The sequence below is a fragment of the Pongo pygmaeus genome, chromosome 21, assembly GCF_028885625.2.
Source record: "Pongo pygmaeus isolate AG05252 chromosome 21, NHGRI_mPonPyg2-v2.0_pri, whole genome shotgun sequence".
NCBI lineage: Eukaryota > Metazoa > Chordata > Mammalia > Primates > Hominidae > Pongo > Pongo pygmaeus.
The window spans coordinates 14,526,325-14,538,647 of record NC_072394.2 but is presented as its reverse complement, the minus strand read 5'-3'; the positions used below and the strand labels follow the sequence as shown (position 1 = coordinate 14,538,647).

The 12,323-nt window shown below is 41.5% G+C and overlaps 1 protein-coding gene across 5 annotated transcripts in view; it reads right to left on the bottom strand.

Annotated features, from left to right (window-relative positions):
* The window catches only part of RIN2 (Ras and Rab interactor 2), a 249,868-nt gene that overhangs the window by 204,244 nt on the left and 33,301 nt on the right, over positions 1-12,323 (bottom strand). For 3 of the 5 annotated variants that reach the window (XM_063659448.1, XM_063659449.1, XM_063659451.1), the window contains exon 2: positions 3,453-3,578. In XM_063659448.1, the coding sequence (XP_063515518.1) occupies positions 3,453-3,578 (126 nt within the window). Of the gene's footprint in view, positions 1-3,452; positions 3,579-12,323 lie in introns of those variants that run through there. The other 2 variants (XM_063659452.1, XM_063659453.1) reach the window with 2 other exon arrangements.

Below are 12,323 nucleotides of genomic sequence, written 5' to 3'. Positions count from 1 at the left end.
GAGGAAAATAAAAAGGTAAAAGGGAATGAAGAGAAAGGAATACATTTCATCTTCATTAAGTCACTTTACAATTCTCAGCCCACAGATGGCAGTGCTGGCCTTTTTCACTAATCAGTGAGCAGGTAGAACAACAGGAACAATAAAGCATTCTCCGTTAATTATATTTAGTTAATGAAGTTCTATTGCACTGAGGACAGGAGAAGCCTGAGAACAAGAGAAGATAAAAGAGGGGTCTAGTGGGAGAGGCTGGTTATGTTGTGCTCCTTGGAGTATAGGTCCAAGGCATGGGAGGCATTTTCAAAGGACTGTGTCCAAGAGAGGATACATTGTTTCCAACAGGGTTCAGCAGGGACTGGAAGACTTCCCTCAGGTATGCAGATGACTAGGGCTTGCTCTAGATGGTGTCAGAGCACTCCTTGGCGTACCATGAAATAGGGCACTAAAACCTAGCTTTTGAGGGGGCTTTCAGGACTCAGTCAAGGTGGAGAAGTGGATGGGTCACTCAGTTGGTATTAAAATTAACTATCCCTAGCGACCCAGGTGAAAGTACGGACTACCCAAAGGTGGCTGACTGACTGCTTGCCGAGGAATTCTCCTGTGATGTCATCCCTCCAGCCTGCCTTTCTATAACACAGCCTCACTCCAGACCTTTAGTCACACTGTGGCAAGGGGAAAGGAGGGAGGTCAAGCCCCAGGAGCTCTGGCTATACTTTATTTATTTTTTTTTAAAGAAATTTTTGTAGAGATAGTGCCCAAGCTGATCTTGAACTCCTGTCCTCAAGCAATCCTCTTGCCTTGGCCTCCCAAAGGGCTGAGATTACAGACATGAGCCACCACACCTGGCCTGGCCATACCTGGTAGGGGCAGCTCTTTCTGCCAAGCATGTAGGTCACCTAAGCACGGGGTGCTCGGGACAGGGCCCAATGAAGTCACCCAGCCTGCTCCAAATTTTGCCTTGACGCTGCCTAACTGGGTGATGTAGGGTAAGTGACTTAACCTCGTGAGACTCAGTTTCCCCATCTGTAAAATGAGAATAATAACAATCCCACCTCTATAGGGCTGTTGTGATGATTAAATGTGACAACGGATGCTGTGGTCATCAGTTCTCCAATGTTGTATATTGGCTTTTCCCTTCTTGAAAATATTTTTTGCTCGGATAACCTAATGAAATATTGTATCTCAGAGTCCTGTGGCAGTTCCTGCTATTGTTTATTTTACAATTGCATTTTATTGAAGTTATTTATTTATGAAAGTCAAACACAGGGATGTTTTATGTAATAGGAAGGACAGAGGAAGTGAGAAATCTTTGGCCTCAAAAGACAAACCTACAACATCATGATAAGACTTCAGTATTTATACCTGGAACTATGCACTTCCTTACTCTGTCATCATTATTATCAAGAAAATTCACATCTAATGCTCTTTGGTGTTTATTTAACACGCATTTATTAGGTATCTGCTCAGGTAAGGGTCTTTGCTAGAAGAAAAGAGGTGAAGAATAGGAAAGACAGACCAATCCCAGGCCTTCCCGAAATAAAACTAGGGATAGAGACATTGATCACAGAATCACATAATGATGCCGGGCGTGGTGGCTCACACCTGTAATCCCAGCACTTTGGGAGGCCGAGGCGGGCGGATCACGAGGTCAGGAGATCGAGACCATGCTGGCTAACATAGTGAAACCTCATCTCTACTAAAAATACAAAAGAATTAGCCGGGTGTGGTGGCGGGCGCCTGTAGTCCCAGCTACTCAGGAGGCTGAGGCAGGAGAATGGCGTGAACCCAAAAGGCAGAGGTTGCAGTGAGCCGAGATTGCGCCACTGCACTCCAGCCTGGGCAACAGAGCGAGACTCTGTCTCAAACAAACAAACAAAAAAGAACTCCATTTCAAAAAATAATAATAATAAAATAAAATAAAATAAAGAATCACGTGATGATTATTTTACATGATAAGGAAAAGAATATTGTGTAATATGAGCAGATACCACAGGATCTAAATTCATGGAGGGAAGGTAGACAGCTTCCTGAGAGAACTCTACATTTAAGTCAGAAGAGGAGGCACACAACCAGGGTCCAAATTAAGAAATAGAGCAACAACATATTGTGCAGAGATAGTTCTCTAACATTTTTCTCTCTTATTCCTCTTACTCTGCAAGGGTTTGCTTTCTCTGAGAGCAGTTGTGTCTACAGGGCAGCTAAGGCCCAGCTTCCAGCCCAGGAAGAATGTGTAGTTAGAGCAGTGGTGAACCTCACAAGCTTGAAATCAGGCAGCTCCGGGTTGAAACTCCAGCAACACATTCAATAGTTGTGTGGCCTTAGGTAAGTCAGTTCATCTCATTCAACTTCTGTTTTCTTACTTGTAAACAAGTGTAATGATATCTTACACTTCAAACAGTGTTGCTGTGGGTTTAAATGAAATAGCTGAAAACAACAGTGTTTATTTTGCTCATGAATCTGCTATAGGAGCAGGGCTCGGCAGGGATGGTTCAGCAGGGGCAGCTTATCTCTGCTTGATTTAGCATCAGTGGGGGCAGCTCAAAGGCTGGGGGCTGGAGCCAGCCTTCTAAGTCCCATGTCAGTGGGGCTGTCAACTGGAGCACCTACATGTGGCCTCTCTGCAGGGCCTGGCTTCCCAGAAACATGGTGGGTGGGTCTCAAGGACATGTATCCTAAGGGATTTAGAGAGCTACGTGGAAGCCCCGTCACCTTTGCTAATCAAGACTTTGATGTCACTCGGCATCACTTTGCCACATTCTTTATGTCAAGGCAGTCACTGGGTCCTGCTCAGATTCAAGGAAAGGGAAAATAGACCTCTTCACTTGATGGAGGAGTAGCAAGGTTTTGGAGGAGCCGTGACCGTGACCTATGTTGAAAAATATGATCTGCCATAGTGGCCTATACTGAAATCCCGTCGATGCAATTTCCTTTCAATGTGAAGATTTATAATTCTATGAAAAAAAATCTACAAAAAGTAGAGAACAGGAAGCAAGGTGGTGGGAACTGAAGAAAGAGAAGTAGAATCATTACTGCCATGTCCTCTTTCAGTTATTGCCAGGTTCTTTGTACTCGGCGGTGGTGTCATCCCTCAGACGGGGCAACAGCAGTGCCCACCTCGTGGTGGTGTTGTGATAATTGAATGAACTAACCCATTAAAGTGCTTAAAGCTGTGCTTGGCCCATGATGAGTGCTCTGAAAATGTGAATGATTTCCTTTTATGCTCGTGGGCTCCTAACTTGTCCTATCTTGATGTGGCCCTGCTGCCAGTGTATCATGGACAGAATCCCTCAGACAGCTGGAAAACATCCTCCCTGTTGCTCTGTCAGAGCAAAGTCCCTTCCACAGCCACATACCACAACTATAGCACATGATATTCCCAATCACACTGATGAGCTTGGAAATGAAGAAAATGCTGGGGTGGCGCACACTGGGTTTATGGTCTTGCTGCTACATACCCCTTCACGCCAGCATCTCTTCTCCTCTCCCACTGCAGTTCAGCCTGACCTCCCCAGTGTTCTGAAGGGCTTGCACATTTTATCTTTTCTGATAGGCGTTCAGAAGTCCAGATCTCTCGTCTCCATCTACAACACAAAAATTGACCATTCAGGGTTTTGTATGTATATTAAAAACACAATGAACAACCACACAGAGGACTTGCTTCCTTGTCTGGCTCTGGAAGGAGACATTGCGAAATGAGAACGCAGTGATGGCCTTTCCTTCCCATTCCTGGTCCTCCACCTCTGGACCAGGAAACCGAGGAGGGAGATTTCTTTACCAGAATGCCCTCTAAATCCCTGTGCCAATGCTCAGATTTTAAAAACTCTAAATGGTCTTTCATGAATGGAACTAATCAACAAGCATCCTGTCTTTCCCATCAGTTAAGTGACAATTCATTTCTTTCCCTTATCCCTTGCATCACATCGCTTCCTACAAAAAGGATCCCAGAATCTTCCAGTCTAGGATTCTGGAGATGGGACTAATCAGAATAAGAAATTCCTATATAGCCAGGCACAGTGACTGGCATCTATAATCCCAGCACTTTGGAAGGCAGAGGCAGGTGGATCGCTTGGGCTCAGGAGTTTGAGACCAGCCTGGGCAACATGGTGAAATCCCATCTCTACCAAAAATACAAAAAATTAGCCAGGCATAACGACACACACCTGTGGTCCCACCTACTTGGGAGGCTGAGGTGGGAAGATTGCTTGAGCCTAGGAGGCCGAAGTTGCAGTTAGCAGAGATTATGCTACTGCACTTCAGCCTGGGTGACAGAGTGAGACTCCATTTCAAAAAAAAAAAAAATTCCTATATCATCCTATGTTTCATTTTTTACTGTTTGAATCAGTATCCTAGCCTTTTCAAAATTACCTAAGTACATGCATGAATGCAGTCACCTTGCTTGAAAATGCAAATATTAGATCAAAGCTCAAGTTCCCTTTGATCATCACCATTAACTCCTATATCCTTGGCAGAAGTGGGCATTTTTGTAATTTAAATTATATCTTTCCAGATTGCTTCTGTGCGTTCCAATATCCTATTACACGCACACACACATGCACACATGCACACACACTCACGTGTATGTGTTTCTTTTCTAAATATGTTTCTCATGTGCTCCACTCTCCTGCTTGTTCTATCCTCAGGATGTCCTATCAAACTCCCAACATCGGTATAAGAAGATTATCTCATTCTTTTTTTCCCACTGCTTTCCTAATACTTCATAGTCTTGGCTCCTCTGTCAGGCTCTATAACTGGCCTCTGACTTCCCCACCGTCTCCTCCCCTGGAACTCTCACACACAGTTGCACACACATCCCTCCCTTCATGCCTGGGTCCATGTTAGCTTTCTGGCGTGGTATATCCTCCCTGTCCCTCTCCTCTTCCTTGAGAAGATTCAGCTCTTGGCCTGGGATGCAACATACTTGGGCTTCAGTCCCAGATGAGTTGCTCAGGCAAATTACTTAACCTGGGTTCTTATATAAAAAATAGGGTAATTGTAATAGCATTTATTATACTTCAAAGCATTGCTCTAAAGATTAAGTAGAATAGGCCGGGCGCGGTGGCTCACACCTGTAATCCCAGCACTTTGGGAGGCCAAGGTGGGCGGATCACGAGGTCAGGAGATCGAGATCATCCTGGCTAACATGGTGAAACCCCATCTCTACTAAAAATACAAAAAATTAGCCAGGGGTGGTGGCGGGTGCCTGTAGTCCCAGCTACTCAGGAGGCTGAGGCAGGAGAATGGCGTGAACCCGGGAGGCGGAGGTTGCAGTGAGCCAAGACACCTCCAGCCTGGGCAACAGAGCGAGACTCCATCTCAAAAAAAAAAAAAAAAAAAAAAGATTAAGTAGAATAATCCATAGAAACCATTGGTCCATCGTAAGTTATTTAGTAAATGCTCAAACAATGTGAACTGCCACCACCGTCAATGTTAGTGATCATCATCATCATCATTTTTCAGGAATCATTTAAATCCCACTTTCCTTCTTAATCCAGATTTTCCTCTGAACCCCTGCTTCACACACAGATAGGACTACTCAAAATCATCCCAATAAACATTAAGCTACGTCGACATCACTTCACAATGTCTTCTAATCTTTACTAATAGGTAGGCCTTGGATTCAATGTACTGCCCCACTGTATTGAGGGCGAGCTTCACAAATCACACAGAATAAAGGGAGCCTGTTGCATGGTTTATATTATGGTATTAAATAAGTATGTAAAAATAAAATAACTAGGTGTAAATGGCCTATATTCTTGCTTTTACATAGTTATAAAACCAAGCACAATTTTAAATTATATAAGAACAAGAATGTAAATGAATATAATTAAAAGTAACTCAATTAATGCAAGGGATAATGTCTTCCTGAAACTAAGTCACTCTTGCATCATAAATACGGTGGGCCTGCATATTCTAAGAGAGGAAGGGCTTACATGAGAGAACAAGTCAAAAATTACCCTGACAGCTAATTTGCTGTGTGCAGAGGCTCACACTAGTGATAGGCACCTATAAACTGAGACCACCTGGGGAAACAGCAGACTCCAGTGCCCTGGGTCATGCTGATACTGGGACATTCACTCACTGAGTGGAATGGCAGCTGGAATTGCTCATACAATTCAAATGATTCCAATCTCTTTCACTCTCTCTTTGAATTCTCCCACTACATTTCTCTATCTGAACTACTGAGCAGCTTTCATTCATCCTCCCCCATTACACTGCATTTGGCCTTCACTTTGGGGAAACAAAAAACAAAAAACAAAAAACATTGACTATGTGTGAAGCCTCCTCTGACCATCTTCATACCTCGCAACAATCTCAGTTTATGGGATGATTTGGCCCCAAGGCAAATTAAATAAACTCAAACTCAGAGGCAGGCACTGAAATTACTTGGCAGAACTTGGTCCCAAGGCTCAATTCTTTGGGATTCTCCAACCTGGCTGCACACCTGTGAAGCTTTAAGCAAGCTCCCAGCCCAGAGTACATCCCAAATCAATTTGGGGGTGGGAACCCTATTTTTGAAGCTCCTTGCGTGATTCCAATGTGCACTGAAGGTTGAGAACAGGAATCTATTGACTCATAGCTTTCAAACACGTTTGACCATCCATCCATGGTAATAAATATATTTCACATTATGATCCATACCCAGGCATATACATACAAAACAGAAACAAACATTTTGTAGAACAATACTTAACTGTTACTACCAACCGTACACTCTAATATTTTCCATTTTCTTCACTTTTATTTAAAACAACGCTGGATATACCCAACTTCACCCCTTGATGAACCACAGTTCACTGGGGGATCATGACCTACAGCTTGGAAAACATTGCTGTAGTTAGTCCAGAATATAATTTGATTAATTAGTAAATGTTATCCTTGATATAAAAACATACTGGATTTCAGACATTCCAGAGGAGCATATGTGAATCCCTGAGAATAAGTCCATATAGAGGCCCATTTTGAAAATCTTTACTATGGACCAAATCCTTCATTTTACAAAACAGAAAAGGTCAAACTCCTATATACATTCCTCCTGGATGTGTACGTGCCTGTGTGTGTTGCACTTTGCCCTAACCTACTTTTGTTTTCTCTTTTCTTTCATTTTCTTTCTTTTCTTTGCTCTTTTCTTCCTTCTCTCCTCTTCTCTTTCTTTCTCTTCTCTTCTTTCTTTTTTTTAGACAGCTTCATTCTGTCGCCCAGGCTGGAATGCAATGGTGCAACCTCGGCTCACTGCAAGATTATAGGCTGAGCCACTGCGCCCAGCCCTTCATTTCATATTTTCATGTGCCATTTTGTCTATTTGAAAAATCCTTAAATGACGACACTGTGGACCCTTAAACATAGAGATTCTGGAGCTTAGTGATGTTGCTTCAGCGTGTGTTGTTTGGGGGTGCTGGTCTTTTTTTCCTTTGCCCATGATGCATGGGGTAGGTATGTGCATTTTAACATTTGTTGACTGAGTTTTAGCATTCTAGGATATATTTCCAATTCTGATTTGACACAATGGCACTCTAAGGAGGCTGAAAAAAATGCTCATTTGGTCTCATAGAGAAGTGGATTTGCTGTCACGTGCAGGATCTCAATAGTTAGGCTGTTTTTCAGCCTAGAACCCCTTCTAACATCAGACTGTATTGTTTTAGATCTCTGACACCCTTATCTCATGGGCAAAATAGAGGGTCATAAAAAATCCAGTTTTCATTAATATTGCTTCAGTAGCATCCACAAGTATTTAAAACTAAGGTTTCTGAGGACCTGAGGGGAAAAAAAAACTCACCAGGCAAAATGCTATTGGTCAACTTCCAAAGGGGTTTTTACTTGAAAACTACAATAAACAGCCAAACCCAAACAATCTAAAAAATAGACACGAAGCTGAACTTGCACTGAATATGTATGACATATGCTACGACATCTTACAGAAACTAAGATATTACTACAGAAACAAAAACACTATAGCCGCTTACAAATGGTGCTTTTCTGTAAGAAGAAATATAATCACATATTAAAAACAGAAACAGACTGACTGAGACTTCCCTGCGAGTCCGGGTTAAGCAGCTGGAACAACTTGGGATGCTGTCCTGACCTTCCTGGGCCAGTGTCACTGCATGTGTACACAAGAGCATTTCCTCAGCAAAGTGCCTGTGGTTTAAATGGGTTATTGAACTTTAACAGGGATGTGTTCCTAAGAGAAATGCAAATTCTTTTAAAACTTACATTGGTTTCTCAACAAACTAGAATTTCTCTAAAGACAACTGAAGTGTTTCTACCTTTGAGGATTCTAAATTGTCTTAAATTTTAATTTAATTTTTCTATGGAGGAAAGCCAAATTTATGAAGGGGATTGTCTTGATCAGAATTATTCATGAATTAACCAAATGTGGATTAAGCATCTAGTAGGTGCGAGGTGATGTGAGAAATCCTGAGTAGCTGTTCTCATAGAAACCCTGAAGTCCTTATAAAGAAATTTATAAATTAAAACCTACAAGGTAATAACAGTTTAAAGAAAATGAAATACAACTAGATTTAATTTTTCTTAATCCAGTAGTCACAACTCTAGAAACTGAAGTAGTTGCTTATTTTTCCACATATTTTGATAGCATCATCTAGAAGGTTCATATGAACATTACTCATCATTACCTAGTATCACTGAATCTTTCTTTTTTTTGATACAGTGTCTCACCCTGTTGCTTAGGCTGGAGTGCAGTGGTGCGATTTTGGCTCACAGCAATCTCCACCTCCTGGGTTCAAGTGATTCTCCTGCCTCCGCCTCCCGCCACCACGCCTGGCTAATTTTTGTATTTTTAGTAGAGATGAGGTTTCGCCATGTTGGCCAGGCTGGGCTCGAACTCTTGACCTCAGGTGATCTGCCCGCTGTGGCCTCCCAAAGTGCTGGGATTACAGACATGAGCCACTGCACCCAGCCCACTGAATCTTTTTTTGAAGATTTGCACATGCAGGCCACTTGCTGGGTGCCATTTTGAAATGCTGCTATTGGTAGAGTTCATCTCTCACTAAAGCCTTTCTTTTCTATTCTGTACATGTTGACTATAGATGCATTATTCTTTGGATCCTTAATTGTGATCTTGGGTATATTATTTTCCCTGATCTTCTCTTAAAGGAGGTAAAATTGGTTCAGTTCATCCTGCCTTAGTGTTTCCAAGCTTCACAGATGAAAAGATTCAGTGACCTATTTGATTGATTTTCATTAGGTGGTGAACCCTGCCCGTGTTATCTTCATGACTGGACCACATCTCTGGTGTTGGCTCAGGCTAAGAATTTACTCACCCAGCTATGAGCTTTCTCATTCCAATTCCCTGTACTTCCCTATCTAGCAAGCCCAGCAACGTGTCAGTAGCTACCATGGGGAACTCAAATCTAGGCTTGTCCAGTCTTTCCCCACAGCTTTTCCTATAAAACAATGAATTCTCAACCTTAGAAAGTGTTAAAAACATTGTTCTGTAATCCTAATAACCTGGAAAATTTGGAGTTACTCAAAGTAAAATAAGTTTCTTTGTGCAAGATTTCTAGAGCATCTCTGCTAGTATAATCTAAAAGGGTCAAAGTATGTTCCAGCATCTCCCAAAACCCTTTGAGTTTTCATTTGTGAAAACCTCAGGATTAGGCCAGTTGTGAAGATAGTGCCCTGGAGTACTTCTTTTCTCCCTCCCTTTTTCCTTTCCTTTTTTTTCTTTAAATTAATTGTACTAGAGAAAGGCATTGCCATCTCCCTCTCTGGGGTACGAGAGAGAAAAAGACTAACATTAAAGGAAAACCATGCTATTATTACAGGAAAGCCCCCCTATGGCTGAGCCATCCAGTATAGCAGCCACGGGCCCTGTGTGGCAATCGAGCACCTGAAATGTGGCAAGTCTGAATAGGGATGCTTTGTAAGTAGAAAATATGCTCCAGGTTTTGAAGACTTAATACAAAAAAAATTTAAAATGCCTCAATAATAAATTTTCATATTGATCATATGTTGAAATATTGAATTAAATACAATATCTTATTAAAATTAATTTTGCCTATTGCTTTTGACTTTCTAAAATGTGACTACAAAAAATTTCAAATTACATATGCAACTCATGTTATATTTCTATTGGACAGTGGTGCCTGATGGAATAATTCCCAAAGCCTTACAGGTCATCAATACCCCTTGGCTGGGCTGCTGTATTTGCTGTATTTTGAACACACACACACACACAAACACAATGCTATATTCTGAACACACCACACACACACACACACACACACACACAGTGGCTGCTTAGCCTAAAATCCCTTGCCCTCTGCAGCCATCTCCTGTTACCATCCTGCTCAACTTTTAAGATCCACCTCAAAACATAATAGGTAATTGTTAGGTTTTCAGAAGTGACTCCATGCTAGGCACTATGCTGAACCCCCTCCTCCCTGAAGCCACCCTGGCAGCCTATGAAGGGGTAATAGAATATGCTCATTTTGTAGCTGGAAGAGGTGAGGTAACCTGCTTAACGCTATGTGCTGGTCAGTGGCAAACCTGAGTCTTCTTTGGCTTGTCAATCACCAAATCATCTTTTGTTTGTCATCACTGTCCCACCTTTAGCCCCTATGGTGGCTCTTGCCTCACCTCCCCATGTGTGTTTTAAGTCCTCAATAGCAGGCACCCCTTGCTCCTGTGAGCTTCGCTTCCCTCACTTTCCAGATCTTAGTTCAAGTGTCTTTCTCACAACACCCATCACTCATTACATCCTATTACCACTGCTTTGACATTTTGTTTCAGGCACATGATACCTTCTGATGACCCAGGTGGATTCTGCTCTTGTTGAAATGTTCACGAGAGATGACACTATGAGGCCTCAGTCAATATTTGATTAAGGTAAAGCATGTTATATACTTGAATAGCTTCCTTTCACCATCTTTTAGAAATGTATATTTTTGCTGTTAAAAATGGGAATTAAGTGCATTGATGAGGGTGACCTTTACAGACAGGTAGACCCTAAAAAGCCAAGGCAAACCACTCCAGCTGGAAGTGGAATTTCCGCTGTGGTAGAATTTGCCTCTGAAGACCTTCAGGCAGTTCTTCTGTCCACAAAGAATTTATTTCTTTCAGCTCATACTGTCGACTTGGCCTTGTCAACTGCTCTGGCCATGTCCCTGGAAGGAGTCCCATTTGTCCTTCCTCTTCCCCCAACCATGGAAAACAGCCTGAGAAAAAGCTGGATGGGAGAGGGAAGGAAAAATACATATTTCCTTTTCAACATTATTAAAGGAATGAAGATAATAATTATGGGTAATTCTAAAACATGAACATTTTAGGTAAGTTTAGATGACTTTATTCCTTACCGGTTGCCTGAAGTGGACACGATACAGGCAAAGAAAGCCTTGCTAGTTGCACTAAGACAACCCCAGCGCTGAGTTTGCATGAGAATATGAGCATTTCATCAAAATGCCTCCTGTTAACATTTCTAGGAATACTTATTTCAAAGAATAATTTATCTTTGGAAAAAGAAATTAAAGTTCCTATGAAAAATAAGGATTTATATTTGTTATATTTTTCATTCCCTTTCCAAAGACATTTGTGTAATGAAGAAAATTTAGATTACCTTAAAATGAACTTGGTAGTTAATTTTCCTCAACTGATGATCTCTGTTTTCCCTAGAGAAGTCATGTTACTGTAATTTTATGAAGCTTTTCTCACTTCCACGTAATAATATCTGAGGCAGGGTGCACATTTCCTCTTTGGTGGATCAGGTATTCTTTCAAAGATCAAGCTAAGAATTTTGTTGACCTTAAATTATCTAAGCCTTAGCACTATAACTCACAAATTATATTCTTTGGTGTCTTCTTAAATATGTAAGAGGAAATTAAATAACATCCACAGAATTGTATTTTAGTCATTTTCTCAAATAAATTCATTTGCTTTTTTGGGAACCTTTTCTTATCTTTAGAAATGACCAGTAGTTTTAGAAATACAAATATATCTGTGATAATTTTCCAATCATTTCTAATTCTATTTTTACAATTAAAGAAATGGGACAAGTAATTCATTTGTTTATTCAATTTCAAAACCACTGGCTGATTTTGTTCAAGGTCTAAGCTATACATTACAGGAACGCACATGAAGTCCTGTTTTTCTATGTGGGCCATCCGAAAGAGATGCAGAAGACGAGTGTAGTTTTGGCTGGGGAGTATGGGGAAAAGCATTTTAGTTTAGACAGAACCACTTGGTTTAAAGCAGCTGTGCCAAGCTACAACCATTAGAACACTGGTTAGCCCTTGGGGCACTGAGGATTCACATGGAAAGGCAAGCCAGGTCACGGTCTGGACAAAGGGAAGGGTTTCCATTTTACAATG